This window comes from Oncorhynchus mykiss, chromosome 24 (assembly GCF_057628025.1).
Source record: "Oncorhynchus mykiss isolate SJ-2025 chromosome 24, ASM5762802v1, whole genome shotgun sequence".
NCBI lineage: Eukaryota > Metazoa > Chordata > Actinopteri > Salmoniformes > Salmonidae > Oncorhynchus > Oncorhynchus mykiss.
Window position 1 is genome coordinate 10,511,377 of NC_143045.1, and position 25,758 is coordinate 10,537,134.

General features: G+C 42.4%; 1 protein-coding gene across 1 annotated transcript; it reads left to right on the plus strand.

Annotated features, from left to right (window-relative positions):
• Positions 1 to 2,908: 2,908 nt before the first annotated feature.
• LOC110503687 (zinc finger FYVE domain-containing protein 1) lies at positions 2,909 to 24,503 on the plus strand. The gene is made up of 11 exons (XM_021582147.3): positions 2,909 to 3,162; positions 17,050 to 17,554; positions 17,931 to 18,151; positions 18,384 to 18,490; positions 19,079 to 19,187; positions 19,451 to 19,548; positions 19,784 to 19,901; positions 20,270 to 20,440; positions 20,744 to 20,933; positions 21,421 to 21,519; positions 21,790 to 24,503. The coding sequence occupies exons 1-11, from the start codon at positions 3,049 to 3,051 to the stop codon at positions 22,020 to 22,022; spliced, it is 1,965 nt and encodes a 654-aa protein (XP_021437822.3). The 5' UTR covers positions 2,909 to 3,048; the 3' UTR covers positions 22,023 to 24,503.
• Positions 24,504 to 25,758: the final 1,255 nt, after the last annotated feature.

Consider the following 25,758-nt stretch of genomic DNA (forward strand, 5'->3'; position numbering starts at 1 on the left):
ATGTGACCATTGGGATCCGGTACAATTACTCATGTCACAGCACCACTCACCCTCACCGTGGGACCCAAGCACCAGGAAAGCCGTCCCTTCTTCAATTCATGAACCCGTACACAAAGACACCCATGTATCACCTTCACCATCCAATCCCCCTCCGATAAATACTGGTGGCCCACTTTGGCGCAGGACGTCGCCCACTATGTCAACTCAAGTTCAATATGTACTCAATCCAATCTCCCCGGCACGCTCCAGCAGGTAAATTGCTTCCCGTAGCTCAGTGGCCTTGGTCACATCTGTCCATAGACTTTGTAATGGATCTCCCTCTTTCTGATGGTTTTACCACTATTCTGGTTGTTGTTGACAGATTCTCCAAATCCTGGTGCTTTATCCCTCTCTCTGGTCTACCTACCGCTCTCCAGGTCGCAGAGGCACTATTCCAGCAGGTCTTCCGGCACTATGGCCTTCCGGAGGACATCGTTTCTGACCATGGTTTACAATTCACATCACGGTTCTGGAAAGCCTTTATGGAGAAGCTGGGGCCCACTGTCAGCCTCACACCAGGGTACCGGCCTCAGTCTAACGGGCAGGTGGAGAGGTCCTAAGGAGTCATTGCCAGTGACGAGGAGTGGGCCCGGTTCCTTCCCTGGGCGGAATACGCCCAGAACTCACTTCATAACTCCTCCACCGCAATTGTGTCGAGGCACAGATCTGGGGAAGGGTACCAAAACATTTCTGCAGCAGTTAAGGTCCCCACGAACACAGTGGCCTCCATCATTCTTAAATTGAAGAAGTTTGGAACCACCAAGACACTTCCTAGAGCTGGCTGCCCGGCTAAACTGAGCAATCCAGGGAGAAGGGCCTTGGTCAGGAAGGTGACCAAGAACCCGATGGTCACTCTGACAGAGCTCCAGAGCTCTGTGAGATGGGAGAACCATCCAGAAGGACAACCATCTCTGCAGCACTTCACCAATCAGGCCTTTATGGTAGAGTGGTCAGACGAAAGCCACTCCTTAGTAAAACGCACATGAAAGCCCAGTTGGAGTTTGCCAAAAAGCACCTAAAGGACTCTCAAACCATAAGAAACAAGATTCTCTGGTCTTATGAAACCAAGATTGAACTACTTGGCCTGAATGCCAAGTGTCACATCTGGAGGAAACCTAGCAACATCCCTACGGTGAAGAATTGTGGTGGCAGCATTATGCTGTGGGGATGTTTTTCATCGGAAGGGACTGGGAGACCTGTCAGGATCAAGGGAAAGATGAACAGAGCAAAGTACAGAGAGATCCTTGATGAAAACCTGCTCCGAGGTGCTCAGGACCTCAGACTGGAGTGAAGGTTCACCTTCCAACAGGAGAATGACCCTAAGCACACAGCCAAGACAACACAGAAGTGGCTTCGGGACAGGACTCTGAATGTCGTTGACTGGTCCAACCAGAGCTCGGACATCGAACATCTCTGGAGAGACCTGAAAATAGCTGTACAGCAACGCTCCCCATCCAACCTGACAGAGCTTGAGAGGGTCTGCACAGAAGAATGGGATAAACTCTCCAAATACAGGTGTGCCAAGCTTGTAGCGTCATAGCCAAGAAGACTAGAGACTGTAATGGCTACCAAAGGTGCTTCAATAAAGTACTGAGTAAAGGGTCTGAATACTTAACTACATGTGACATTTCTTAAATTTGTGTATATTTTTTATATTTTAAATACCTGTTTTTGCTTTGTCATTATGGGGTATTGTGTGTAGATTGATGAGGGGAAAAACGATTTCATCCATTTTAGTATAAGGCTGTAACGTAACAAAATTTGGAAAAAGTCAGGGGGTCTGAATACTTTCTGAATGCACTGTACTTGCCGAGCTCATACTTAAATAGTTCTGCGCATGCTTCACGTGATAGAAATCTGAATGCACTACCAGCGCTTTGAAAAGTTGATGTAATTATACTCCTACTGCCAAAAGGACCAACTGCATGGACAACTGGCAAAGTACATTAAACTATAATTTTATTCAGCTTCCTGGCATTCTCCCCCCCCCCCCCCCGGAACAGGGATTCATTCCCTAACTCCATGCAAGGGGTGCACGTTTTGTGATTTTATCCCCTTAGCACTACACAGCTGATTAAAATAATCAACAAATCATATATTTTCTTGGGGGGAAGGGGGGCTAACATATGGATTTGTTTTAAGATGGTCATACCAAGGAACATTAAGCTATTTGATTTTGAATTTTAGGACCCCTTTAGTTATCAAAAATATATATTTTTTAATATTTGAGGAAACATTTAATTGAGCCTTACTGCTGTTATCCCATAGAAACACATTGAATAACATATTCATACGTGGACATTTTAATTAAAATAAAAAGGAAGTCTGTTTTGAAGTGGCTTTCCTATATCTCAGAGATATAAGATCAGGAAAATATTTGTTAGAAAAAAAAAGAATACACATACATATTTATCCTCTTTTACACACTAAATCCTTCCATCCATACAGTACTTCCATTCCCTTTTTAAAACTGGTACCAGGCTACCTTCAGATGAGCCTTTGTGGCTTGTGGGCGTCCTAGAGCAAATCTGACATGTAGGCTACATGTTTGTGAGATTCTCACCTTTCCATAGAGGGGTCATAATAGTTAGTGGTTTTAGTGTTTTTCGGGAAGTCTCATGGTCTGACAAAGCTCAGTCACCTTTCACGGCAGATGCGGAAGGCTGACATCGGCGGATGCAGTAAAACATGCAAAAAAAACATATCTCTAGATGTTTTATTTTTTATTATGCTAATTCAACTCTGGGCGGTCCAGCATCTCATTTTCTGCTCTCTACCCTTTCGTTCAGCGGTTTTCACAAATTATGCAGTGTTCATTGAGTTCTTGTCAATTTGCATATTCACCACAAGATGGTGCTGCTGCTGAGCATACGACAGAACACTCCTCACGTAACTACGTTGTCTTTTGCGTGCTCCATTGCTGATGGCTCCTACCTCACCAATCCATGTGTTGTATTGTTGTTTTCGGGAGTGGGGGAAGTTTCTATTACCAGGGATGGTTTAATAACAATGTCCGAAGTACTGATGAAAGAAATGGAGGAGGTATCGCTTTGTCACATAACAGAAGATCACCCGGAAAATGGTCGGAGTTTTCTTTTGGTTGATGAACAAGAAAATCTGCAGGTAACGACGTCGGCTTGCTAGCACGCAACTAACGTTAATTGGCTAGGAAGAATGAAAACAAAGTGGTTGGCCAAAGGGTAACATTAGCCAGCTTTCATATTTGTGTTAACAAAATTAAATATGTCACGTTGCCATCCCGTCTTGCACAAGTAACAGCCAACTACGGTGTTAGTTAGCTGTCGTTAACGTTACTCGTTATGTTGACATGGGCCTCGTCGAACCTTACCTTGCTACGGTAGCCAATGAACATATATTTATTGTTAAAATAATATTTAACCTTTATTTAACTCGGCAAGACAGTTAAATAACAAATTATTATTTTACAATACCGGCCAAACCTTCCCCTAACACAAACGACGCTGGGCCAATTGTGCGCCGCACTATGTTGTGATACAGCTCGGGATCGAACCAAGGTCTGTAGTGACGCCTCTAGACCGCTGCGCCACTCGGGAGCCCCGGCTATTATTTTGTATACATTTTTGTCGAAATGGTCGACACGCAGCTAACTTGATAAGACTGATCAAACTTAGCGATGTAACTTTGACTAGCTAGTCATACTTAACGTTAAAGATGGTTGTTTTCAAAAGGGCAGGAGTATTATACCTTGATGTCTGTCACATAGAGAATTATAGAGGCCTCTAGTGACCAAAAGTCAGTTTTGGCATGGGCAGCGCCATTGAGGGCTTCCGCAATTTTAAAGTAGGCAAAGGGTGGGTTGTAGCCTCAATTGCGCTGCCCATGCTGTCACAGACGCTATAATGGCGCAGATATAAATATTAGTCCTCTATCTATCTCTATGGTCTGTCATGACTGGCCTTGTTTCAGTTTCCTTTCAGGAAAGTCCCCAATGAATCAGGCTGTGCAAACGCCACACTCTAGCTGCTTTTAGCAACCCGGGTGTATTTACATACACGTTGCTCCCAGTCTTTTTGGGTTGCACAAAAACAGTCTGCGGGAAGCCAGAAGTTAAGTACAATTACACATTGATTTACTGTACCGGTGGGCATGATGGTTGGTCATTATGACTGGGGGCTATTTGAGACAAAATATTTAAATGATCATATTATTAAACAGACTTTCCAAACATGGGTCTGTTGCAGACTCACTTTTTCTCTGCTTACCTCATGTCAAAGTAAAGTGGGTCCACGTTTGGAAAGTCTGTTTAGTAATATGATTCTTCTTCAGATATTCAGTCTCAAATTCCCCCATCATAATGACCAACCATCCTGCCCACCGGCACTGTAAGTTGAAAGGGAATCGTTTTTAACTTCTGCCTTTCCGTGTACTGTTTTTGTGCAACCCAATACAATTGGGAGCAACACCCAATACAATTGGGAGCAACACCCAATACAATTGGGAGCTCCAGAAAGCAGCTAGCCACACAAGTCTTGACTGAAGCTAATTAACTCCCTTGTAGGGTTGAGCCTAGCTCTCGAGAGTCCAAGGGTCTATGGCTAGCTACCCAGCCCTTGAGTTCTCAACTGAACACCAGGACCACAGCTGGATCAATGAACTACAATCCCAACGCTTTGTTTTAACATTTAGAATCATTAATAATCCAGTGTGCAATACTGTTTTGGAAACCTATGGAACTTAACTTTCACATGTAGGCTAAAGAATCTTTAGATTACGAAAGATGCACCTACTGTATGCAGTTTAGCAAAGTTGCATTATGAAACGCACAGCCATCAGCACCCATCCGAGGTCCTAAACTTCCTTCCCTGTTATGCTCCATTGGGGTCGTTTGAAGCGGAAATTGGAGGGGAGGAAGTGTAGTCTTGGTTGTTTGAAAGCGGAAATTGGAGGGGAGGAAGTGTAGTCTTGGTCGTTTGATGCGGAAATTGGGGGGGGGGGGGTGTAGTCTTGGTTGTTTGAAGCGGAAATTGGAGGGGAGGAAGTGTAGTCTTGGTCGTTTGAAGCGGAAATTGGAGGGGAGGAAGTGTAGTCTTGGTCGTTTGACGCGGAAATTGGAGGGGAGGAAGTGTAGTCTCGGTTGTTTGAAGCGGAAATTGGAGGGGAGGAAGTGTAGTCTTGGTCGTTTGACGCGGAAATTGGAGGGGAGGAAGTGTAGTCTCGGTTGTTTGAAGCGGAAATTGGAGGGGAGGAAGTGTAGTCTCGGTTGTTTGAAGCGGAAATTGGAGGGGAGGAAGTGTAGTCTCGTTTGGGGGCGGTGTTTTTACAAATACATCTTCATGTTTTTGTACATAGTATAGATTGATTTGATTTTATTAGGATCTCTTTTAGTCTTCATTTGGACTAATCTTCCATGAGTCCTTAAATATTCAAATACAATTTATAATACAATCACATTTTCACCTAACACACTGTTACAAACAGATATAATACACTGTTACAAACAGATATAATACACTGTTACAAACAGATATAATACACTGTTACAAACAGATATAATACACTGTTACAAACAGATATAAATGGTTCTAAAGTATTGTTTACATTTATATTTTGAAATGTTTCTGGTTTGCTCAGATAAATGATTCCATTTCTTTATTGCTCTAAATCAAAATGTTATTTTGCTGATTTCTCTTTTCTGTCTGGATAACACAGATGGTGGACAATCTATTCCTAGCATTTACTGAATGTCTGCCTCTTACCAACTGAATACTGGTGTGAATAGTTTGGCCGTTTTAAGTGGTGTACTTTGTGAAATAAAATAAGCACATTTTTTTCAATTATCTTGTTGATTAATGACCAACCAAGAGCATTGAGCATGACTGCAACAGAATAACCATATCTCCACCTTAAATCAATCCTTGCTGCTTTGTTCTGAGCAATCTGCAGCCTCCTAATTTAACTTGCTGATGCATTTCCCCAGACCACAGGACAGTAGTTCATCTGACTCCAAATGAATGCTTGAGTTGTTTGACCACAGAACAGTAGTTCACCTGACTCCCAATTAATGCTTGGGTTGTTTGCTTAAGAATCTTTCCCGGTAATTGTTTAGCCATGGTTCTGATCATGCATGCAGTTTTAATTTGTTTTATTACATAGATGAGTTATTTGAAATCACCATGATGATAAGCAGTTGTTTAGCTGCACCCCTAGTAGTTTGGTTTCTGCCACTTCCTCAATTTGTACTTCCTCATACTTAATTGTATCCCATGCTGTGTTGGCCTTTTCCTGGTGGAACAGACCAACATAACTTTGGTTTTCTTGGTGTTCAAAACAAGTTTGTTCCGGCAAACCCACTCCCTGATATTTCCCTGAACTACTAGTAGAGCTTGTTGTACTGATTTGTCTTGCAGTATAAATTGTAGAATCTGCAAATATAGTAGCTTGAGTTTCAGATAAGGCATAAGGAAGGTCTTTGGTGTGTATATATTAAGTAAAAAAGTGACTCAAGGCAGCTGCCCTGCGGTATTCCACAGTTTAAAGCATGAGGGGAAGAAAACGACCCATTGATATAGGTGCACTGTTTCCTGTCAGTTAGATTTGACTGTACTCAATTCAATGCTGCCTTCTTAAACCCATAATGCAATAATTTTGTCAAAATTATTGAATGATCCACTAAATCAAATGCTGCATTAAAATCTAAAAATAGTACACCCACAAACCTGCCATTATCCATAGCAAGGAGCCACTTGTCAACCAATGCAGTGGTAGTGGAATGGTTTTTCCGATAAGCATGCTGTTTCGCTGTAATCAGATTACTATTTTTCATGTACTCCCATATGTCTACTCACAATACCCTCCAATATATTACTGAGTGAAAGGAGTAGACTAATTGGTCGACTATTAGCAGGAGTAATGGGTTCTTTGCTTTCTTTCGGGATTGTACACAGTTTAGCATTCTTCCATGCATTTTCCAGTGACCAATTAAATATGTATTTCAGTGGAGCTGCAATCTGGGGAGCAGCATAGCAGTTTTTTAAATCCCTAAAATCATAACCTGTAGATTTTCCATCGGTAAATGACTTCAATAGGTTTAACACCTCCTCTACTGAAACCATTTGTAGGCTAAAATAGCAGTTTGTTTTGGTCATAATATGATCATCAGTCCATTGGACAATAGCTTGTTTGGAAGAATGAGTGTTTACGTTATTATGCCAGGTGCACCGGTTTGAGTGAGTCTAGAACTGCAACGCTGCTGGGTTTTTCACGCTCAACGGTTTCCCGTATCAAGAATGGTCCACCACCCGAAGGACATCCAGCCAACTTGACACATCTTGTAGAGTCCAGGAAGGGGTGAATTTGAAATGCCTAAACTATCCTATTAAACGTTCCAGGTGTCTTGGTATCCTAGCAAGAAACCATGTAGTTCTAGCAATGCTCCGAGAAACACACCTGCTCCAAAAGGGCTCATAGAATAAAGAACCATTTGTACAAACTGGCTGCTTTTTCATCATCCCCAAACAAAACTAAAGGTGTAATCATAATGATACATAAGAAACCATCTTGTGTAACGGGGAAGACCAAGAAGGCAGAATCACTTTCCTTAAATGTATCCACAATGGAACGAAAATGCCCTTTTATTAATGTGTACGCTCCAAATTCATATGATCCTACGTTTTTTAAATTCTCATTCACTGAACAGCATATTGTTAGAATTAGCTGAATTCCATCTGGTTATTGGGACAGACAGGAATGACATGTGGGACAAATCTAATATGAATAACTACAATCCACACGCAACCAAGGCTCTCCAGCATATAGTCTCTGATTACAACTTCATTGATTCCTGACGAGCACATATTCCTAAGACAAAAGAGTACGCTTTATAGTCACAGACGTAAATCATTCTCACAAATCTATTTCATACTACTATCTACAACCCGAGTTTCTTTAAGAAAATAGAAATTCGACATAAGAGCTTTTCTGACCACTACACTTACGACTGCCAACTTCAAATTTCAGTGTCTCGTAAAAGAGCTGATGGCTTTTTCAATGTTTCATTACTACAAAATCCTACATTCAATTTGTGATCCCCTGGACATCGAGGGGACTCCCACCTATGCTGTTAGGTCCCGCAATGTCGTGGGGGTCGGCTCCAGTATTCCTTCCATGCATCTAGATACCATCTGTGGTCACCTTTGCCATAACCTCGAGAGAGGACAGACCAGAACAACAGTTTTAGTTTAGGGCATTTCTGATTCATGAAATCCAGACAAATTATTCACTGTATGACAAATGATTACTGCTTCCAATATTCTTAACACAAATGTCTAAGACAAATATCAATGAGAATAACGACACACAGGGGAAACCATTTTTTTCCCCTCCCAAATTGGCTTACACTCCCCTATCATCTTGGCGATCTCACTGCGGAGTTACAGGGTCAGGGAGTTAGAGGGCCAATCCTTAGGGAGAAATCCAGACCATCCAGCAGACCCAATCTGCTGAGATTGGTATTGACACAAGACAAAAGCAAAGAAAACAAAACAAGAACAGCAATACACTTCTTCATATATCACTCGATACACTTCTTCATATATCACTTGAGGGGGGAAAACTTAAGTCCATTTGGAGTAACTGTCAACCATTAACAACATATCTTCATTTTAGTTGCAGGCATGTGAAGAAAATCTATTTACATATTTACAAAGGGGCCCCAGGGGACTAGTTATTCCCCATTTAGACACATGACTCACATCGTGATTCATGTGTCCCAAAAAAACAAGGAAATAATTGTATCCCATAAGGTAATGGTAAAATAGACTAGAGACAAATGTCCCTCATTCAGGGGGAGCGCGCTCTCTCTGTCCTTCTCGTGGTCTGAATCACACACAGGGCTATTGCTACATTATAAACGTCTTCCTAGTTATTAGTGTTTACATAGCCCATTTAAATGTCTCTGGTCTTTCTAGTGAGGGTGCTCAGGCCTCACCAGAAAGTCAGAACAGAGGTCTGAGGTCATTCAATCCCATTAAGTGAGTGTTTCTTTCCCTTTTCCTTCCCTGTACTTCAGACATTATTTAACATTCCAAACATTTTGTGTACCAGGTTTACATTGGGTTTTTCAGTACATTTCTTATCAAGATAATTTACATGTGTGCAGCCAAAACTCTGACAATAGACACTTCAGAAAATGGCCTTTGTGTGCCCTTTAAAGTGCATCCTTTCTAACCTGTGAAAAATCCACTAAAAATAAAGACCCCACACAATAAATCAGTATTAACACCACTAACAAATACACTGCTCAAAAAAATAAAGGGAACACTAAAATAACATCCTAGATCTGAATGAATGAAATATTCTTATTAAATACTTTTTTCTTTACATAGTTGAATGTGTTGACAACAAAATCACACAAAAATTATCAATGGAAATCTAATTTATCAACCCATGGAGGTCTGGATTTGGAGTCACGCTCAAAATTAAAGTAGAAAACCACACTACAGGCTAATCCAACTTTGATGTAATGTCCTTAAAACAAGTCAAAATGATGAGGTGGCTCCTGATGAGGTGGCGGATGGTCTCCTGAGGGATCTCCCAGACCTGGACTAAAGCATCCGCCAACTCCTGGACAGTCTGTTGGTGGATGGAGCGAGACATGATGTCCCAGATGTGCTCAATTGGATTCAGGTCTGGGGAACGGGCGGGCCAGTCCATAGCATCAATGCCTTCCTCTTGCAGGAACTGCTGACACACTCCAGCCACATGAGGTCTAGCATTGTCTTGCATTAGGAGGAACCCAGGGCCAACCACACCAGCATATGGTCTCACAAGGGGTCTGAGGATCTCATCTTGGTACCTAATGGCAGTCAGGCTACCTCTGGCGATGACATGGAGGGCCGTGCGGCCCCCCAAAGAAATGCCACCCCACACCATGACTGACCCACCGCCAAACCGGTCATGCTGGAGGATGTTGCAGGCAGCAGAACGTTCTCCACGGCGTCTCCAGACTGTCACGTTTGTCACATGTGCTCAGTGTGAACTTGCTTTCATCTGTGAAGAGCACAGGGCGCCAGTGGCGAATTTGCCAATCTTGGTGTTCTCTGGCAAATGCCAAACGTCCTGCACGGTGTTGGGCTGTAAACACAACTCCCACCTGTGGACGTCGGGCCCTCATACCACCCTCATGGAGTCTGTTTCTGACCGTTTGAGCAGACACATGCACATTTGTGGCCTGCTGGAGGTCATTTTGCAGGGCTCTGGCAGTGCTCCTCCTGCTCCTCCTTGCACAAAGGCGGAGGAAGCGGTCCTGCTGTTGGGTTGTTGCCCTCCTACGGCCTCCTCCACGTCTACTGATGTACTGGCCTGTCTCCTGGTAGCGCCTCCATGCTCTGGACACTACGCTGACAGACACAGCAAACCTTCTTGCACTACCTGAGCCTCTTGTGTGGGTTGTAGACTCCGTCTCATACTACCACTAGAGTGAAAGCACCGCCAGCATTCAAAAGTGACCACAACATCAGCCAGGAAGCATAGGAACTGAGAAGTGGTCTGGTCACCTGCAGAACCACTCCTTTATTGGGGGTGTCTTGCTAATTGCCTATAATTTCCACCTGTTGTCTATTCCATTTGCACATCAGCATGTGAAATTTATTGTCAATCAGTGTTGCTTCCTAAGTGGACAGTTTGATTTCACAGAAGTGTGATTGACTTGGAGTTACATTGTGTTGTTTAAGTGTTCCCTTTATTTTTTTGAGCAGTGTATTAATTAACAGGTGGGTTGTGTGTGGGTGCTAAAAACAAACAAAATTGTGAGGCCTTACTTATTTTGGAAGCTCCCTTAACAGCCAGATTCATGTACCTTTTATACTAACTGTCTGCCTCAGAAAGCATTTCAAAGGGAGAGATACAGAATAATTGGTCAATTCATCAGAACTTGGAAGTGGACATTCCATAAATCCCGGAAGAAAATAAACATGTACTTAGTTTACACATGTTAATCAGTCCTAAAAAAATCGTAATCTTATTTGAGTTTACTGCGTCTTTGTCATGAAGTCTTGATAAAACCATGCATATACAGAATGCATACTACTGTCAGATGACAGTGTCCCGTTAAGCGGAACAGCCACCTTCTAAAGTAAACAATCCCAGAGCCCCTGTTTTGTAACCTTCTCTTTTTGACCTGTTGCATTGACATATGTCCCTGTAAACCCAACTAGTCAAAATATGAAACCTGTTTAACAAATATGCTAGGACTTTCAAAGAGTTGGTGCTGGGTTATCAGCTCAATATTCAGTACTAAAAACATTTGCTTGGATCTACTTAAATTCTGGACACAGTTTCACATAATGGAAACAGAATATTTTTTTAGATGACATTACCTTCTTGCTTAAATCATTTGTGTTACCCAAACTGTATAATTGAGTAATAATACTAATGTCCCACTGAGTGCCTTACAGCCTGATTGAGTTCAGTGAGTACTGACGGCTATCTGTTTCACAGGAAACGTATCTCTAACCCAAACACCAGATGATGGCCTCTAATTTAATATCAATCCCAATCCTCAATCCCTCTGTTCATCATGTGACCTTGTATTGAAACTTTATTTCTTCAAATTACTAAGACATTGCATTATTAGAGTGCTATCAGAAAGCCAATCACCATTCACTTTGTTACTTTCACTAGTCTCCATATCTGTTTCCCTCGACTAGGACTCCCTTCTTCTCAATATGAAGACCTTCTCAATCACTACTGTTAATACACTTGGATCACTCTCAATGTTCTGCTTTTCCCCCTATTGCAAGGTTTAAAACAAAACAAACATGATAACTTTCTCCATTGTTTTAATTTTAGTCTAACATAACAATTACCTCTTAATATTTATTACCAATTTCTGTTGGATATTAACTTTTTGCTTCACACGTATTAAATTGCTTCACGCGTATTCATGTTATTTTAAGATTAACATGTAATGCGCTGAGTTTATAAAATACATCTGCCAATTCAGAAGGGAAGAGATACATTTTGGAGGGAGCTTTCTTTTTTATTTTGAGACTAGAGTCTCTTTCTGGGATCAACTTTCACAATAACTGGGCTGGCACTGTCTATCAGTCCCCTATAGATGGCATGCTCTGTCCATACTAAGTCTCTACCTATCATGTTAAACTCTAGTAACCCATGATGCATTGATACATTGTTACTTTATCAAATCTAGTAACCCATTATACTATTAATTTCTCTTAATACTTTTTAGACCACATACGTATGTTTACGGGTGGTGTGCAAGTTGTATATTATTATGCTTTTTTTGTATTGTTACTTCATCAGATCTCTAGTAACCCATTATACTCTTCATATGTTACTATATCTCTAGTAACCAATTATACTCTTCATATGTTACTTTATCTCTAGTAACCCATTATACTCTTCATATGTTACTATATCTCTAGTAACCAATTATACTCTTCATATGTTACTTTATCTCTAGTAACCCATTATACTCTTCATATGTTACTTTATCTCTAGTAACCCATTATACTCTTCATATGTTACTTTATCTCTAGTAACCCATTATACTCTTCATATGTTACTTTATCTCTAGTAACCCATTATACTCTTCATATGGTACTTTATCTCTAGTAACCCATTATACTCTTTATATGTCAATTCTAGTAAAAGCATATTCGGGAATAGTACTTTATCCTTTCATATCTCCACATACATAACGTTATGCCATCAAACTCCACTGATGAGACATGTTATCCTCGTTACTAATGAGACTTGTTATCCTCGATTGAGATCCTGAGATGTTATCCTCTACCTGTAGACCCGAAGGGCGGTGGTGGACTTAGGTTTTTACATCCACACCACCCCATGTGCATCTTCAATGATTCATAAATGCCTACAATAACAATAACACCTCATGCTATTATCAGTGGTTCAGACCACATAGAAAAGTCTATCGTTGCATCCTATGCACCACGGTTATCTTGCCGCTACTTCCTCTATATATTCATAAAACACCCCATGCTCAATAACACCTCGTGCTAGTAGTCCCAGACTACGATGGGTGGTGGTGGACGAAACCCCTAGATAACAGAACTGTCGATAATGTTATAGATCGAAAAACTCAGCTCACATACATATATAATAAGACCACATGCTATTAGTAATGGCTGCAGACCACATAGACACTTCTCTTATAAATGCCTACAGACAGCTGTCAGTGGGGCTTTCCATGGTACCGTTACGCCCTCGCTCTAGTCTTCTTATAAGACTAGTGAATAGCCTTCTCCTATAAGACTATGGGTACCTTTTTATGTGTTACTCCCCTTAATTAGGTTTACATAATTTATTTGAATTTTGTATACCATTTTTTTTAAATTGACTTACTGAATTTCAGAAGATATGTCCCTCAATTGTTCACAGATGATATCTCCCCCTGTGCAGTTCACAGTAAGGGTCTGGTCTGGCTGGGTCCTTGTCGTCTTTTGGTCAGACAGGAATTTTCATAAAATGGGCTACCGGTTTTCCTCGCAGACCCTCACTGGAAAGCTCCACAGGCAAAGCCAATCATACAGTTTGTGACGCCAAATTGAAGGATATTCCATGTGATAAATTGCTAAGAAACTGAAGGTCTTGTACAGTGCAAACTGGCCCTAACCAGAATAGAAAGAAAAGTGGGAGGCCCCGGTGCACAACTGGGCAAGAGGACAAGTACATTAGTATCTAGTTTGAGAAACAGACGCCTCACAAGTCCTCAACTGGCAGCTTCATTAAATAGTATCCGCAAAACACCAGTCTGATTGTCAACAGTGAAGAGGCAACTCTGGGATGCTGGCTTTCTAGTCAGAGTTGCAAAGAAAAAGCCATATCTCAGACTGGACAATAAAAATAAAAGATTAAGATGGGCAAAAGAACACAGACACTGGACAGAGGAACTATGCCTAGAAGGCCAGCATCCCGGAGTCGCCTCTTCACTGTTGACATTGAGACTGGTGTTTTGTGGGTACTATTTAATGAAGCCTCTTGCTCAGTTGTTCACCGGGGCCTCCCACTCCTCTTTCTATTCTTGTTAGAGCCAGTTTGCGCTGTTCTTTGAAGGGAGTAGTACACAGCGTTTTACGAGAACATAAGTTTCTTGGCAATTTCTTGGCAGCTTCAGAAGAAAGTTCTTTGTTTTTGGCCATTTTGAGCTTGTAATCGAACCCACAAATGCTGATGGCTCCAGATACTCAACTCGTCTAAAGAAGGACAGTTTTATTGCTTCTTTAATCAGAACAAAAGTTTTCAGCTGTGCTAACATAATTGCAAAATGGTTATCTAATGATCAATTGGCCTTTTTAAAATGATAAACTTGGATTAGCTAACACAATGTGCCATTGGAACACAGGAGTGATGGTTGCTGATAATGGGCCTCTGTACACCTATGTAGATATTCCATTTAAAAAATCTGCCATTTCCAGCTACAATTGTCATTTAAAACATTAACCATGTCTATCTTTCTACACTGTATTTCTGATCAATTTGATGTTATTTTAATGGACAAAAAAATGAGCTTTTCTTTCAAAAACATGGACATTTCTAAGTGACCCCAAACTTTTGAACGTTAGTGTATAATGGTAATGTAAACGACTCAGGATAATTTTATTTTATTTTTATTTTACCTTTATTTAACCAGGCAAGTCAGTTAAGAACAAATTCTTATTTTCAATGACGGCCTGGGAACAGTGGGTTAACTGCCTGTTCAGGGGCAGAACGACAGATTTGTACCTTGTCAGCTCGGGGGTTTGAACTCGCAACCTTCCGGTTACTAGTCCAACGCTCTAACCACTAGGCTACCCTGCCGCCCCGCCCCATAAAATAAAACAATTTACAAAAAGGGAAAGACGTAGGAGGACTCTCCGAACCAAACTTTAAATTGTATTTCCGCCCCATCCTAAATTGGGTTAGACATAATTTTTCTGCCCCCCTGGCTAAGTATAGAGAGAAATATGGTGTCTCCTATTACCCTGGAAGAAGTGGTCTTCACTGATATACAGTATCCCTTAAATAATGAAAACTAACCTCAAGGCTTATTATTGAAAAGCAATGTAACTGGGAATCAAAATGGCATGCCCATACTCCAATATTTCACAATAATGTCTTGTTATCTGGAAGGTGGCCTTTTGCCCCCCCCCCCCCCCCCCCCAATAGTCCAAATGTGGAATCCCCATACCCTTACTGATATCATGGACAGCAAGGGTTTGAGAACATTCCAAAATGTAAAAGATAAATACACATTACCAGGCAACTCCTTTTTTCTATATTCACAATTTCCTTTTTTTCCTATGGAATCCCTTTGGAAATCCAACTACTGAACCATCCAATGATGGGATTTATAAATAAATGATCTGGGCTCCTGAAAGGACTGATCTCTAAAATATATAGAAGCAACTTTTGGAAAGGTCATTCTGGGATAGCCATTAAAGTATGGTCCACAGATCTAATTGAATCTGGACAACTCTTTAACTGGAATAGAATATGGATAAATATGACCTTTGCACCCCGTAAACCGAACCATCAACTTATACATTTTAAGTTTGTTCGCAGACTGTATTTAACACCAAGGAAACGTTTAACGTTGAAATTGGCCCCAACTGTTCACTGTGTCCCCTACACCAGGTAAGCACATTCCTTCATATGATATGGCAGTTATATGCTTCTAGGGCAAAGGAAAAAATATATATATATATATATATATTTTTTTAGAAGTGCATGAATTGAAATATTCAATGCTTTGAATCGGTTATCTTACTTAATGATAATAGCCCCTTGAATCTCTCAATAAATCGTAGAAGATTACCACTGGCAGGCAGCACTGCTGGTGTGGGCGGCATGGTTTCTGGTTGGGGAGGGAAGATACGGGAGGAGGGATGGGGGACTGAGGGATGCAACAGGTTGTGGTGATCATTATATGCATTTCTTTGTTTTTTGTACCTGTAACCCCCATCCCCCCTTCAACAACAAAAAAAGTAAAAGGGGGTCACAAACATTAAAATAAACTTTCCTCAACCAGGGCTCTACGCTGACCTTTTTTACTGGGAGCACGTGTGTGCCAGTTGAAAAATGCAGGAGCACACAAAGAAATTAGGAACGCAAAGAGAAATATTTTAAGTAACAAGACATTTTCTTTGTAGTATTGGTGCAAGCATGACGGGCATGGCACCTGGGCTGCGGTACAGTGAAGTAATCATTTGCAACAATTATAATCTGGGTGATGTTTTTTTCTAGGTGCACTGATGGTCTTAAATTCAAATTCCAGGTCGCACAGCAAAAAAATGTGTTGCATATGCGATTCAAATTGTTATACCTGTAGAGCCCTGTAAACTGCATACAGTAAGTATCTTTTGGATAAGGAAAATTATTGCTCGCTTATATGAATGATAAATTGCAATTACAAATGTTTTAAAAACTGCAACGCGTGTAAGGCGTATTTGCATTTAGACAGAGGATTTGGGTATCATCGGAGCATCGGGACATTTTTCCTCACAAGGATAAAGGGGATGTTCAATGGCTCATTGCAATGAAATGCAATTTGAGTCATGAATAAGGGTAAGGTTGAGCCCTGAGCCTACTTGTCAGTGTAAAGTGACCTTTGATAACATAATTGTTAGGCCAAATGCTAATGTAGGAGCCATTTTGTCCTATTTATGTGGTTGTTCTTACCCTGCTCACCATTAACACATTGGAACTAAAATATGTACCTACGGCAATTACATCTGCATGTATTCTCTCCATACCTATCTGCTTCCATACTTCCTGGTTACCTGTCTGCCTATACATGTAACCCATGACCCAAATCGATATAGTGCCCTCTACTGTTCACATTAAGTGGAATAAAGATAGACAAACTATATACACAACACAACAACCACATAAGTAAGCCTAAATTGCTCCTACAGGAAAAGTAATTTGACATGTATTTGACAACATAACATCCTATAGCTAACTATAACATAACTTGATCTCCCATCCTCTCCACCATTAACCCAGGTCCATGATGAGGCTCAGTTCCTGGAGAGGCTGGGCTGCGGGGACATGCTGGGCGTCAAGGTCCTCTCCATCTTCGGCAACACGGGCGACGGCAAGTCCCACACCCTCAACCACATCCTGTTTGGCGGGGATACTGTGTTCTACACCTCCAAAGCCCCCAGCTCCTGCACAGTGGGCGTGTGGGCCGCCTTTGACCCCGTGCTGGGCCTGGTGGCTCTGGACACAGAGGGCCTGCTGGGGGCGGCGGCCAACCAGAACCAGCGCTTGCGTCTGCTGCTGAAGGTGCTGGCCGTATCGGACGTGGTGGTGTACCGCACGCGGGCCGAGAGGCTGCACAACGACATGTTCCAGTTCCTAAGCAGCGCCTCAGGGGCCTACCTGAAGCACTTCACCCCCGAGCTGCGTGCCCTCTCCAGCCGCTGTGGCATGGACGTTCCCCTCTCCTCCCTGGGGCCCGCGGTCATCGTGTTCCAGGAGACCACCCACACCCAGCTACTGGGCCATGGTATGTACAGGAGAGGCCCAGTCACTAACATGCACCACATGCAATCATATGTTTCTATACATGCGTTACACAACAATTTGCTCATGAGTTGTGTTAGACAACACATTGTGGAATGGTTAGATTATGCTGTCATGTTGTTTCAGACTCATTTGCCCAAAGTAATTGCACCTTGGGGATAAATAACATTCAATAAAAAAGTAATTGAACAACAACACGCTAACATATTATTTAAATTCAGAATCACACCCAGCCATTACACTGGGTGAGACACACCCACAGATACAACTACTTAAGTCACACATGCTACACTATTTACTCAACAGTCAGTTGGGTGTGTGAACTCAACCCATGACGTTGTCCTACTTTGTCCCCACAGAGCGAACAGATGTCCCTGGCTATGCAGACACTCAGCTCCAGAGGCGCTTCCATGACCTGGGCCTGGGTACAGAGGCCTTCAGCTCAGTGCAGTACGTGGGCACCCAGACCATCACTCCACCGACCAACTACTCTCTGCTCCTGGACGCTGTACGCCAGCAAGTCAGGAACACTGCCACCCGATCGCCCCGCCAACCGGCCATCGTCTTCAGCGCTCTGCAGGTCTGTGTGTGTTTATCTCTTTGCATTGTTGCATAATTCATTTGTTTGATAGACAGGTAATGCTGGTACTAGCTAATGTTCATGGGAATGATGTGCTTGTCTGGGTAAATAGACCTTTCCAAAACCAACCAATGAATGTTTGTTTCGTTTGTTTTGACCTCATGACCCTGCTTGGCTCCTCCCCATCCATCCCCTGGGCCTCACCTCTCTCTCATTCTCCCCTCCTCTCCAGGCCCTGAGTGACAGGTTCTGTGGGGAGATCTTAGACAACAAAATCCCCCTCTACTCCTTCTTCCCTGACGAATACTTCACCTGCTCTTCAGTCTGCCTCAGCTGCAAGTAAGTGACTTCCCTGCGTCTGCTGCATGTATCTGCTCAGAGTAACTTTATCACATGAATCAAAACTAAATGGGGAGGGACTAACCTGCATTTGTCCAATTGAAGCGCTCGTTTTCATTGCAAACCATTTTCCATGTTTTGCTACAGTGTGCACTGATGAATGGTGTATTCACCTGCGCCACGTGAGCAGGTAGTGCTAGGATATGTGTCCCTCCCAGATGGGTTGCCACAAAGGAAGCATAAAAGTCTGTTTGTCCTATGTATATCATACATATCTACGAGTTTTCATGATGTACAGCGTCTTTTTTTAACTTGGGAAATTTGAGCTAGATCAGAAGCCGAATTTTCCCTAAACACACTGATTGGTGTTCATATCCAGAAATAGACATTGGTTTAACAGACTCTCTCTGCTTGAGTATGAAGCCTTGTTTGTCACCGTTATAAATGATGTTATGATGCACGTCTAACATCTTGTGCCGCTACGAGAAAAGGAGCGACGCCTTTTGGCCATCCGCCAACATGGCAGGTGATCAGACATGTTAAGTATGTGATGGATGGATTCATTGTCCTTGTTTTCTTTCTCCTCAGTATCCGCTGTAAGAACGGGATGAACCATCTCAGAGACAGAGTCCCTCACCTGGCAGACGGACTGTGTCAGTACGCTCACCAGTATAACAACAAGGTCCTCATCTGCAAGGTAAGACATTTCACATATGGTCTGTGATGGGACGTAAGAGAGAAAGATACATTTAGTTGGGTTGGAAGCAATATAGACTTATTAATGTGATCTGAAAAGAAAAATGGCCAAGAAAGTGTTCTTCTATATATGATATAGGATGGAATCCTGTGGAGATGGTGTTGAATAATTTGTCGTACTAGCAAATGCATGAACCAAGGGTATGAAGCTAGCATTAATCATACGTTGTGTGCTCTCTCCCTGATCTGGTCCTACCCACACAGCGGTGCTATGAGGGTGGCAGGGAGGTTATTGTCATTCCTAAAACCTCAGCCTCCACAGACAACCCCTGGTTTGGGTTGGCAAAGTACGCCTGGTCTGGGTGAGTTGTTTAAGTAATCTGGACTCTTTGCAGACACACACACACACACACACACACACACACACACACACACACACACACACACTTACTTTTTGATGGTATTAAAGATGTCCCTTTCAACCATCCAGTCAATGAAGTACCAGTCATTCACAGATACATAGAATCCACTCTGCCATCTAAGCCAATGCACTATATATTTCCTTCCACTCTCTCCACGGTGCACCTGCCCTGCCAGGTATGTCCTGGAGTGTGGCAGCTGTGGCATCATCTACCGCAGCCGTCAGTACTGGCTGGGCAACAAGGACCCAGAGAGCGGCGTGGTGCGGCCCGATGTCAAACACGTCTGGGAGGGGGTGAGCTGAGCCGCCTGGTCCTAAACACCCCTCATTGTACTGGCAGGAACTGCAGACAAACAGTCACTCAAGCTCAATTGAAGTGTCAGTGAGAATGTTTAGGGGCATTTGCGACTGAACTGGTCGGAATTTATATGCAAAGTGTCTGGCATATATTTAACTTTCAAAGTATGTCAGCTATCAAAGGTTAATGAGGATAATGTTACTTGCACTGGCAACAACAACACTGCACACTGTACTTCAATGGTTCATGGTCATCATCATCAATTATGAATGGATGAATACACACTGCCAACATAGATATCAAATACATTCAAAGATGACCTCCCTCTCCTTCTGACCGTTGCTCTCTCTGTCTCTATGTCCAGTCTGAGGCCTTCCTGACAGACCACCAGAATGCGGCCCAGAGGGTGCTGGATGGGATGAACTTTGTGATCCAGTCTGTGTCGGAGTACAGCACGGGCCCCACCAAGGCTGTCACGTCCTGGCTCACTGACCAGGTGGCCCCGCTCTATTGGAGACCCAACACGGACATCACCGTGAGTCATCACTCTCACAGCATCATCGAACCAGCAACACACTCACAGGTTTTTTGAACAGATAGCAGAGCCCTAAGAATAGCTGTTTTTATTAAGGTGACCCAGTGCCCAAATACCAAAAGGACGCCGCATTAATTCTAAACCCAATATATCATCATTATAGTGAGGAAAACCAAACAAATGGCTGTTTTAATTCTCAGATGTGGCACTGAACAGAGTTGTTTGGTATGGTTGTGAGTGTATAGTTCTGACTACGGGCTCTTGACATTCTAATCATTATTGTGCTCTGTGCCTGTCCCCCAGATGTGTCACTGCTGTAAGAAGCCCTTTGAGGAGGCAGAGAGGAAGCACCACTGTCGTTGGTGTGGCGAGGGCTTCTGCCAGGCCTGCTCCACCCGCAGGATGCCCGTACCCGAGAGGGGCTGGGGAAGCACCCCCGTCCGGGTCTGTGATGCCTGCCACCGCCAGGGAGGGACCGACACCACCAACCAGGGTCAGGGTGCCAGCTAATGTTTTAGGATCAGTGTTGGGCCATGGATGTTAATGTAAAACCTGATGCTACCTCCAACTTAGTCTGATTCAGGGTCAGTTTTTAGTCAAATGTATTATTATTATTTTGTAATGAATGAATGGGACAATGAATGAGGGACGCGTCCTAAATGGTGCCCAGTTCCTTTTTACACTGAACTATTGACCGAGGGCGGCCATTCTGGCTCGGACAATGCTTACTCGCCGAAGACTTACCATCTTACTTTACTTACTTGGACCCATTGGGCTCTGGCCAAAAGTAGTACACTAGCAAAGAGAATAGGGTTCAGTTTGGGAGACAACCAAGGTGTTTGATGTGAATAGTAAGTGTTCATTCATGTCTCCCTCGAAAGACGACTCCTCTCGAGGGACTTCCTCGTCAAATAGAGGTTAAAAGAACATGTTTTCCAGTGATCCTGATGGCTCTGTTGGTCTCTCTCCGTGTCCTGTAGTGTCTGTGGTGGAGCCGCGGGGGCTGATGGCCCGCAGGTTGACAGAGGTGGCCCAGTCTACTCTAGACATGGTCACCACTGCAGTGGACTACCCTCTGTGTGAGTACGGCTAGCGTCATGTTGGGGCCAGCGTCGTGTTTGAGAAACGCATCACAAATAAAGCTAGCTAGTATAAATGTCTCTGTATTCACAAAAACACTTGGGGAAAAAACTTCACACCATGTACCATAGACATTTTACCGCATATGCAGACAGAAATCCACAAGATACAACATTTAATATTATATTCACAAAGATTATAGTCTTTATCCTCTGCTCTGACTGTCAATGAACAGCTATTTATGTATCTCGCTCTCCTCCATGTTCCAGGCTTTGTGAAGGGAGTGGCCCGGCCTGACTACTGGATCCCCGACCAGCAGATTGTGCAGTGCCATAAGTGCAGAAAAGCCTTCACCCCCAGTATGTCCAAGCACCACTGCCGGGCATGTGGCCAGGGTGTCTGCAGCGGTTGCTCCTCAAAGAGCCGCCCAGTGCCCTCCCGTGGCTGGGACCATCCTGTCCGCGTCTGTGACGACTGCGCCAGCCACAAGGGCAGCCTGTGAGGTCAGGGCAGAGACCAGGGATACTGTGCTACTAGGTATCTGAAATCTAGTGAGACGCCAAGGCACACCACATTTTGCTTATCTCTGTCTCTCTATGCACTATGAGCCACTGACCTTTTTAAGAGAAAAATACCCAATCCAGGTGACCCCTGCCCTATGGGGAAGGCACTCGAGTGTGATGTGCTGAAGAAGCACTCTAAACATGGGACTGCCTCATCTGATATCGACTGCCTAAAAACCAAGAACTAAACTAGCTGGATCAATAACTGGACTTCTGACAACTGGAAAGCTGTGACAGTTGTAAATGACTGAGTAAACCTCCTCCAAACAACCCACTGTTTGCACTGAAAGACATTAGCCCGACAACTTTTCTGTTTGCACACAGATCTCTACTTGCGACCGGGAAGAATCTTAATATTATTCTTACCTGTTGGGAGTGGCTGAACATTGATGAGTTAGGTTAAGTTTTAATTCGGCTGTGGGCTTGTAGTGGCCAGCCAAGCCTTTGCCTCAGACCCCACCAAGGAGTATAACAGCCCTGTAACCTGACAGAGGAGACACATGAAGTGACATCACAACATGCTCTTCCTCCCTGAATGCGATCTCGGGCAGTGTGCCATGGTTTTGAGTTGATGCACAAGGCAGGAAAATGAATAAATATGTGACATGCAGACATTCCAGTTGACATTAGTGCCCTTTTTCACACCGTCTTGCTGACCCCATCCATACTGTGCTGGCTCATGTCTTTTCCTTTAACATTGTCCTTTCCAGCATGGTTCCAGCAACTAGGGTGGATTATTAACCAGGTCAGTACTGCTGGGCTCGGCTCACTAGTGTGAAAGGGGTATAGTATCTTAACAGGTGGGCACTTTTGTGATCCATTGATGTTTTGAAACAAGCACATTATTTTTAATATATACTGAGGGTTTAGTTAGTGAAAAGGCACAAGAGGCAGTGCTGTATCATGAATACAGTCAAAGGTAAATGGCATTGTTCGGCCCGACGCTAGAACGGAGTCGACTTATTTGCCTGTGACTATTCATGATACAGCACTGCCTTGCATGCCTTATTGTTTTTAGAAATCTGTTACCAACATATTAAAATAACAATGAATTACATATTTTCATTGACTTTATTTGATAAGTAAATTCATAAAATGACATTATTCTACCAGGAGATATAGAGCGGACAAAAATCTGGTTGTTCTTTTGGTCATGTTGCTACAGATGCGACCTAGTCGTTAAAGATTTTTGCATAGTTGCTATGCAATAAGATGGTCATCAGTTCTACTAAACAAAATGGTTGCTATGCAAGCAAGATAACTTTCGTGTCACTAGCTAGCCAACTTCAGCTCAGTCAAGTCAAACATTGAACCTGGAACACTAGCTACATTTTTGTTTGAGCTGTTTTCTATTGGCATGTACTTGGATTTGTTCATTGATAATGGCTTTGATGCGTGATTTCGCCTAGCTCAGAAAGGGTTGTCTCGTCTGGTCACAGAGAAATTGAAGAGTTAAACATTGTTTCCGAGGTTGGACAGGCAGACAGCGAGGTTTATATTAACCCCGCTATACCAAAATATATGCTAGTCTGGAAGCAAGGGGAAATAATGTGCGAGTTGAGATGATTCGGACAGCAACATGAACATGTCATGATGGAACTGTTATCAGGCATCCAGGATCCAAACAACCAGTTTAATTATTAGAATTATTAGCTAGTGTAATTGTTGGAAGAAATCTCAAATTGAATCGCTTGCTTGTGTAAAGCACAGATTATTTGCATTTGCAGTAATATCGTCTATCCAGTATCCATTGATGTGACTGTTGATTGTAGCTATTGATGTTAGCCGAATTAAAAAGGCAATTTCATTTCTCCATCAGATTTTATTCTCTTTATCGAGTACTGGATCCTATAATACTTGCCTTCTGTATGGTCATAACCAATTGTTGTTTTATGCAATGCGTATATACTAAGAGATTCTGGGTATATGACAATCTAGATATTTTTTATTTTTTTAAATCAGTCTTGTCTGAATTTTAATTACCTGAAGCTGGGCACTCTGGTTGAATCAACGTCATTTGTCAACCTATTGTGACGTGGAATGTATGTGGAAAACACATTTGGATTTCCAAAAAGTCATCAACCAGTACTGTTCATCTTATTTCAACCAGCATAGTAAACATTGAAATTAGGGTAAAACTTAAATACAATTACTTAACCTGACTAACAGGTTGTTACATCAATTGAATTACAACATAATCATCAGAAATATGTTTATGTTGAAAGTGCGTTGAAAATTCCACATCCTGTATTCCATATACAGTATATTTTTTGTGGTTGAAATTAAGTAGAATTTCATATTTGATTAGATGATTTATTTTATTTTGTTTAAATGTTGATACTAAAATGGTATATTTGAATCAACGTCATTATGTCAATGTCATCCCATCAACCTAAATAAAGAGGTATGTTGAAATACAATTCAACCAGTGTGTGACCAGTTTTCTTCTCATAATAACATACAATGCCTTGCTAAAGTATTCACACCCCTTGGTGTTTTTCCTATTTTGTTGCATTACAACCTGTAATTTAAATGGTTATTTATTTTTATTTAGTGAAATGAAAAAAATAACTTGTTTCAAAAAAGTAGAAAAACTGAAAACTTTGCTAAGAAGCCCCTAAATAAGATCTGGTGCAACCAATTACCTTCAGAAGTCGCATAATTAGTTGAAGTCCACCTGTGTGCACATGATCTGTCACATGATCTCAGCATACACCTGTTCTGAAAGGCCCAAGACTCTGCAACACCACTAAGCAAGGGCCACTACCAAGCAAGCGGCACTATGAAGACCAAGGAGCTCTCCAAACAGGTCAGGGACAAAGTTGTGGAGAAGTACAGATCAGGGTTGGGTTATAAAATAAATATCAGAAACTTTGAACATCCCACGGAGCACCATTAATTCCATTAAAAAAAATGAAAAAAACAAGAGGGCCACACACCAAAACTCACGGACCAGGCAAGGAGGGCATTAATCAGAGAGGTAACAAAGAGACCGAAGATAACTTTACGCCATTTCCAACTTGTAGACTTGTTTACGTGCTGCTGTGCGTTTTGTTGCTAACCTTACTTTGCTACCTGACAACTTTACTTTTTAATTACCGTTTATATCTTTTGTTTTTCCCTCGCTCAACTTTTTTTCATTCAAGTTTTTCACTCCGGACACTTTATCTGGACGTGGTTCGTCAGAACCTCCACCAGCCGAAGCTAAGTAGTAAGATTAACATGATGCCTTCTAATTGCAGTCGCTGTGCTCATAATATACCAGAGAATGATCGCCTTACGGCGAGGATAGCTGTGCTGCAAGCCCAGCTTCAGACGCAATCGTTAGGCAAGGGTAATTTCAATGTAGGAAAGGATGAAACAGCGTCTGTGCCACCAGTAAGTACCTTCTCTGGTCTCTACTCCTCCCGTTACAGGTTCTGAGATGTCGAAGCCTCCCACCATAAGCTCTGACAAATTGAAAACCCTAGTCATTGGCGACTCCATTACCCGCAGTATTAGACTTAAAAAGAATCATGAAGCGATCATACACTGTTTACCAGGGGGCAGGGCTACTGAAGTTAAGGCTAATCTGAAGATGTTGCTGGCTAAAACTGGCGAGTATAGGGATATTGTTATCCACGATGTTAGGATGAAACATTCATAGGATTTACTGTGTTAAATGAGGCCTCACCT